Source organism: Brassica oleracea, chromosome C3 (genome assembly GCF_000695525.1).
Source record: "Brassica oleracea var. oleracea cultivar TO1000 chromosome C3, BOL, whole genome shotgun sequence".
Lineage (NCBI taxonomy): Eukaryota > Viridiplantae > Streptophyta > Magnoliopsida > Brassicales > Brassicaceae > Brassica > Brassica oleracea.
In genome coordinates this window covers 476,166-483,769 of record NC_027750.1, presented here as the reverse complement: position 1 = coordinate 483,769, position 7,604 = coordinate 476,166, and the positions used below count along the sequence as shown (strand labels likewise).

Sequence of the window (7,604 nt, the reverse complement as noted above, 5' to 3'; positions counted from 1 at the left end):
GCTTTTAGTATACTTTGCCAAAGACATTTGTTGTTAAAGATGCTAAGATAGCTAATAGACTTGTTAGTAATGATTGCTTTCATATTATTCAACCAAAGACATTTGATGTTTGAGATATGTTAGCAAATGAGCATTCATCTAGACATAGAGCTTGCTTAGAATTGTGTCTAGGCTTAAGGTTGATAGTTTGATTGATCATTTGCCATCTTTAGTTCGATACTTGATCACCCAAAGTCTAATCCATATGCCCATGAGTTCTCTTTTTCCTTAGTCAAGAAAGTATCATTCTGTTATTGCTTTCTAGTTTTAGTCATAGCTTAAAACCCATCTAAATCATTGATTGCACTTAAATTAAGTGAGTACTTGCATTCTCAGTGCTTTGATATTCCTCAGAACTGGTTCGACAATCTTTTATACTACAACATTTGTCTTAGGAGCCTTGAAAACTCCTAATATCAGTGGAACACAAGTATGATCGACTCACCTATATACTCTTGAGATTGGTGTTCCAAACGTCCATTTACTACTTATGGAAGGAGAGGAATGATAGAAGACATACGGGGAAGATCAAGCAGGTAGCTCAGATGAATTCTCTTATAGACAAAACGGTTCGGAACAGGATCTCGTCTACCCGTTACTTTGAGAAAGCAAAGCTTCGGAGACTGCTCCAACGATGGTTTATGAGGCATTAGCTTGGTTCTTGATCTCACTAGTAGCACATGATTATTCTTATGATTCTTTTGTACATAAAACCTTTTTCCTCATAATATAAATTTAACATTTCACAACAAAAAAAAATATTAGTATAGTGATAAATGAAATATCCAAAAAACACAGTTCAAATATATATATCCAAAAACCTAGTTTCAAGGAACAACGTTTTATTACTTATTACATTAATTGTAGTAAGTTTCTTTTTTAACTTACACAGAATAATGTGTACTATTTTACATGTAGAAATCGATATTATTCATGTAAATAAATTCCGTATCACTATTATTTTTGTTCAAAATATAAAGACCTAATATCAGTGCCTATGAATAACTTAGTAGATTTAGCTACATAGCTCGTCTGGTTGATAAAAGAGCTACGTAAATTTCTTAGATAATCCATGGCTCGCATTGTTTCTACAAAACATATATTGCATGCATCAATTCAATTAAACATGATCGTTTGTCTACCAACTAAGTATTATTCGATTTTCTAGTTAAAAGACCAAATAGTAAGAAAATTTGACACTGTCTGCCATATTTTGCAAATATTTCTGAAGGTATTCATTTAATTTGGAGAATAGTTTAAACGAGTTTTTAAGTGCATCTCATCTTTCGAGAAACCTATCTTACCATATAGGATTCAGCTAACTGAACCTACCTGTAGAAGAAAGAATCTTAAACACTAATTATATGTGATTGCATCGTACCACAAGTTTGAGCAATCAGTAATAGGAAAATGAATAAAAGTGGAGACGTGGGCACGTAGAGAAAGAATGAGTAAATAGAATGCATGGCATGCAGGAAACATGAGACAGACATTGTGAAGGTCCCATATTGTCTGGTCGAACCAAACCTTGACATTTTATCACAACACTATCTATCTAGTAAATAGTGTTCTTCGTATTGTCGTAGTACTTTACTATATTTTTCCTACTACAATCAAACTAAAATTTTATAATATTGGATTTCATTTTGTTATCTAGCTCATTTATTTGCAACTGTATCTAGACGTACTATTATCACTTTGACTTTGTACTTTTATAAGATTAGATTTATCATCTCATCTAGCAACTACTACCCATCATCATCGTTTTCTGCACTTTTATATAATAATCATTTTGTACATTTAGTTATTGCAATAGAATCTTTATCGCTCAGCCCTAAAATTATATGAAGAATTCTTGATTTTAACTACAAGAATAACCCCCCAACTCCGAGAGGCATATTAATCGAAAGTTAGTCGGTAATGGGGTGTTCCCGCTATTTTCCGAGAATCAAAATATAGTCGGAGTTTGGGTCTCGGAAATAAAAGGTTCTCGGAAATAAATCGGTAAATTACGATCAGAGATATTGTCGGAAGCTTTTCTCGGAAAGTGATTGGAAAATTCCGAGAAAATTCCTATGTATATAACACCGACGAACTTCCGACAATTTAATATTTTTAAATTAAAAAAAAACAAAATAATAAAATATATCAAATAAAAATCAAATAATATTAAAATTATCGAATGTGTATTACATTTACAAATAACCAAATTAAATATAAAAGTTTTTAAAAATAAACAATATAAAATACAATAAAACTATATTTACGAACGATCTTGCCGGTGGCCGTGTAAGGGCTCCGGGTACGATGGTCTCGGCGTAGGGTGCAACAGCGTAGATCTAAAGTGTGAATATGAAGTTGGAGATGTAGCGTGTGAAGCCTTCACAGTGAAGGGAGAGTGAGCGGCAATGGCAGGGAAGGAGTTACGGCAGTGGTGGTGTGGAAGGAGTTGAGGCGGTGGCGAAGCGGTCCGAGGAGCTGCAGTAGTGGTGGTGATAGCGGTCCTTGGAGCTGGAGAGATGGCGATGGTGGTCCGAGGAGCTGAAGCGGTGGTGATTTATTTTGAAAGAATCACAGATCTAAAAGAAACAGAAGAAGTATGAGAAGAGAAAAATAAAACATGGATTAAAATTAAGGAAGAGAAGAAGAGAGATCTTCTCTGAATGAGATCTGTGGAGAATCAAGATAAGAAAGAGATATATGTTATATTAAATAAAAATTAGTTACATACATAGGCTTTCGTGAAAAAAATCATGCAATCGATATACACCACACAATTAAAAGTTAGGCATTTAAGTTTAAATATTAGAGTAATTGCATTCTATATATTATTTATATTATCAACTGTTTAATACATGTTCGTGTACATAACACAAAACATTTGAAACTATTCCGACGATGGTTTTAATGGAAGTTCATCGGAACATAGATTAACCGACGAGATATATAATCTATTTTAACACTGTTTAACTTTCCGACAAGTATCACCGACCATTTACCGAGAAGTCTCACCTGTCGGTACCAACAGAGAATGTTCCGAGAACTTTAACGAGAAGTCTCCGAGAGAATTTTTTTGTCGGGAAAATCTTATAAACTTCCGATGAACTTAGTAAGTTGTCACTAAGCTCTCGCTCAGACGTCGGAAATTTTCCGAGAATTAAGACTATCGAAATTTTTTGTCGGAGTTGGTTACGTTTTCTTGTAGTGTTTTAAAGAAGGAATAGATGCACATGAGACATATGACAATGATAACTCTAGTCAATTGCTTGATCAAATTAATAAAGTTTATTGACGGCTACATATATATTTATACCAAGTGGAAGATATTTTTATTATTTTACACAGCCTATGACTGAGATCAGTGGCGAAAAGTGTAAGCGATGCGGAATCTATGAGCAAGACAGTCTGATATCAGACGAAGAGTTTGATGAATGGGAAGCTTTGTCCTTCAGACTTCTCTGCTAGCCAAATCTATATGCACTTTAAGGATAAAGAGATCAATGCTACTTTTGTCTGCCACGGTTGTGCCAAGCTCGACTCCGGTGAGTAGAGAACTTACTTTCTGCACTTAAATGAAATAAAGAAGTAGACATATATGAATTGAAATGCAATAATGTGTGTGTGTGTGTGCAGTATCTTCTGGAGCAATGACAGGTTCAAGTTCAAAAGAGGAAGGTGATAATGGGACAAGAGTTGTGATAGGGATATATAGTGGCAGGGGTCATGTGTGCAACTATTGTTGTGGTTGGAGGAGTTTTCATGTTTAGGCACTCTAAGAGGATGAAGCTGCAGAGAGATCAAGCCAAGTTCATGAAGCTTTTCGAAGAAAATGATGAGCCTGACGATGAACTTGGACTTGACCCTGTCATATGACATGGCCTTGGCCGGTTTGGTTTTTCCATGATTTTTTTAACTCAATTTGTGAAGATGTAATAATACAAGAAGTTTTCAAAAACAGAGGAAGTCATAGAATGTGAAGTCTCAAAACACAAAACAACAATAAATCCATAATAAGTCTTATAGAAATGCAAGTTTTGAAGAGTTTCTTCACTCTTAGAGAGTTTGTCTCAGGGACTGGGTTCGTCTCTAGGACTGTGGTCTTGTCCATTGGTTCCATTGCCGTTCTCTTGATCTTTAGGGCTTTGACCGTTCTTCTCAGGCATTGGGCTCTTTTCATTAGGACTTAGGCTATGGTTTCTATCCTTGAGTGGAGGTGAGTTAACAACCGTTGGCTCAGGGCTCCTGCTCCTCACAGCTGGTTCAGGAGTCCGAGCCTTTTCAGTCCTAACCGGGGATCTTGAGCGACTAGGAACCAGATTGAGACAAAGAAGAAACACTAGTGAATCAAGAGAGCTAATAGTGAAGTTAAATGTGATGAGAGAAAAAATCAACCTGTAGCTTGGGCTTCTGCTTCTGCTTCTGCTGCGGTTTCTTCTACTACGACGAGGAGGAGATGGAGACCTAACTGGTGATCTGGAGTAACTTTGGTCCCGCTTGAGCTTCTTGGGACTGTTCTTGCAGTTCCTCTCAATGTGACCTCTATCGCCACATCGATAACATTTGTTCTTCCAGTCACCAGCAGTGCAGTCTCTAGCCCAGTGTCCATCAAGACCACAGTTGAAGCAGCGTCCGCTTCCTGGAGGAGGAGGTCCTCCTCTGCTTGAAGATATCTCACGAGAACCATAACCAGAACCAGAACCACGCGGTGTCTATATATATATATATATATGACAAGACAAACTTTTTAAGAACGTGTTTTGTAATCGACAATAAGCAAATCATATGAATTAAAAGTATATTTTACCCCTTTAGCAAATTCAACAACGATGCGGCTTCCATCAACGTCCCTTCCGTCTAAGCGGTACCTTGCATCATCAGCATCTCGGGGGTCGCTAAAATCCTGTTACCAAAAAGTGAGGAACAGACAAGAGACCAAAACAAAAGAGACAAGCATGATACATTAGGCAAAAAAAAAGGGCAGGTTGAGAAGTGGAAGTAGTACTTACGACAAAGGCAAAGTCACGCTTCATATCAACATCTCGTACTCTGCGGAAATTGTTTTGGCAGAAACAGTGTAAGGCCATCATCATCAACAACAACATCATCATTACTTTTTCTACGTAGTGCTACTTCACCATCGAACAAAACACCAGAGTTTGTAGCCAGTTAAACACAAACAAAAACAGAGAGAAGCGCCAAAAGAATATCCACCAAGGAGACCAACTCTCACTCTCTCTCCATAAACACCTCCAAAGTCAGGCAAATAGCCAAGAAAACCTTCAACAACATCATTCATATTAATATTATTCTACGCCTATTGTATGATCTTGAAGATATCAATTCAATTTCAGAAAGTAAAGAATTTGTATATTCAAAAAAAAAAAAAAAAAAGAAGCAAGCTTTGTTTTACAATGTGGATAGTAAAACAAAGTTAATGCGTTGTCTCAACAGTCAACACTCTCAGTAGCTTCACAGAATAAGATAGCGTTGAGACTTGAGATGAATCATAAACAAATATAAAAAGCAAAATGTTTAAAAGCTGATAGATTTTACCTTCCATATTTGCTAAAGAGACGTTCAACATCACGAGTCCGCGTTCGAGAAGACAAGTGGCCAACGTAGAGTCGCGTGCTTCCGTGACGATCTTCATAACGAGGCATCTTTTAATCTATTACATACAAACAAAAACAAAAAACAAAAAACAAAAAACAATCAATCGCTTAGTTTATCATGAGACTAATAAGTTCATGTATGATTGAATCATAGTGACAAGACGTCCAATTTAATGACTACAAACTTCGAAATCGATAGCAGTTTGATATCTGAAAGTCTGAATTGTTCAACCTTGTGAATCTGACATCAAAACTTATAACCTTTTATACCCAAATCGAAATTAACAATGAGCAATTCACCGAGACGAGAGACAAGCTACCATCACAAACAGACAAAGAAACAAAAATCAGAAACATCAGATCGTAACACCGTCGATCTTGTTTCATCGTGAAGATTGAAGAGAAGGAATCTCGAACACAAGATAGAATGCATTTACCTTCAGATCCGAGAGAGGTTTTGACTTTCGCCTTTCTTTTTATCAATCAAAACTGAGTGAGCTAATCCGCATCTTCCTTCTCTCTGGACATTAAAGAGGAGGAAACAATCTGACGGTCACGTTTCGCTTATGCAAAAGCAACGGTGCAGATTCCATGTTTCGTATTTATATTTTTTTCCTTTTTCGGACAAAGATAAAAGCATTACGTCATACGTGTCTTATTAGATTTTATTCAGAAAAATAAGGGAAAATGAATATTTTCTTAAGTTGATTTCAAATGGCCCATTAAATAGTCCTGAAAGGCCCAATGAGACCAGTTATAAACTACGTATGTAAAGTCTAAAAAAAGTTTGATTTTATATCATCAAAGCTCGACGAATCATTCATAATATGTATATCACTTTGTATGATTTCAAATCAAAATGTTTAAAACAACTAAGAAAAAACATACTCGTAAAAGATGAAAATATGTACACAATTAAATATTTAAAAATATTGTGTAATCGTTGTAGTCATTGTTTTACTCTTACAATTTCACTTGTGCCAATAGCTTGATCATTTTTAGCAGGTAAATACAGCCATTGTACATTTCAATCACACCAAATCATAACAACCCACCTAATTACTCTTTTATTATAAAACAAACAAAAAGACATTCATTGCCACCCCCACTACTAATTGTCAGATGTATTCTTTTTCACATCTCTTCTATCAAAGTTAAATAATATCCCCTCCCTAATCATTCTCTTTCAACATTTTCTTTATATTGAAGCTTCACTTATCCCTCCACGTTTCTCTCTTGAAGAAGAAAAACACTCTTGTGTATTACACATACACTGATACACAATACAGAATCACCGGAAGAAGGAAAAAAAAAAAAGCAATATCATCACTAGAGGCACATGAACTCAGTATGTATCTCTAGCTGCATCGACGATGCACGTGACACTCGTGTGCCGGTTCGCACCACGTACGTGAACCTCTATAAGTGGCCTGAGTCGGACGCTGAGTTCGTCCGCTCCGTCCGACGTGGAGGCGGCGTGCCTGCGGCTCGTGTGGTGGATAGCATATCTTGCCGGCAGATGTATCTCCGGAGCTACACGTTCTCTCGGGAAGACGACGACGATACTAGCTTGCCGCCAGCGACGCGGACGTCTTGTCTAGAGAGGGTTAAGCAAAAGGTGTCTTTCAGAAGAGGGAGTAAGGAAGGAAGTGACATCATCGCTGAGAAGGCAAAACCGCGTCGCCATCGTGAGAAGAGGAGAGTTAGAAAGAAGAAGAGAGAACAAGCTTGTTCTGTTATGTTCAGGTTTTTTCGAAGGTTGATGTCTTGTGCTGCGACCGTAGATGTTGTTGATCCAAACTAGTTAAGTTCATTATACATTTTGTATTAAACTCTTAATTAATATTAATTGAGCTTTAAATCGTTTGGTTTTACCTTCTTCTTCTTTTCTGTTCTTTTGATTTTGTATAAAAGATTTTGTAGAATATATAGTTGATCTTTTATACATGAGTA

At 36.5% G+C, this 7,604-nt stretch overlaps 2 protein-coding genes and 1 pseudogene across 2 annotated transcripts; 2 read left to right on the top strand and 1 right to left on the bottom strand.

The window, feature by feature from the left end:
* Positions 1-3,387: 3,387 nt before the first annotated feature.
* LOC106328592 lies at positions 3,388-3,916 on the top strand (annotated as a pseudogene).
* Positions 3,917-3,940: 24 nt separating this feature from the next.
* Positions 3,941-6,200, bottom strand: LOC106328591 (serine/arginine-rich splicing factor RS2Z32-like). Its single transcript, XM_013767068.1, has 6 exons — positions 6,089-6,200; positions 5,593-5,707; positions 5,046-5,085; positions 4,844-4,939; positions 4,432-4,748; positions 3,941-4,344 (listed from the first exon to the last, which is right to left on the bottom strand). The coding sequence occupies exons 2-6, from the start codon at positions 5,697-5,699 to the stop codon at positions 4,107-4,109; spliced, it is 798 nt and encodes a 265-aa protein (XP_013622522.1). The 5' UTR covers positions 5,700-5,707; positions 6,089-6,200; the 3' UTR covers positions 3,941-4,106.
* Positions 6,201-6,729: 529 nt separating this feature from the next.
* LOC106333709 lies at positions 6,730-7,525 on the top strand. The gene has a single exon (XM_013772130.1). The coding sequence runs from the start codon at positions 6,991-6,993 to the stop codon at positions 7,453-7,455; it is 465 nt and encodes a 154-aa protein (XP_013627584.1). The 5' UTR covers positions 6,730-6,990; the 3' UTR covers positions 7,456-7,525.
* The last annotated feature ends 79 nt before the right edge of the window (positions 7,526-7,604 follow it).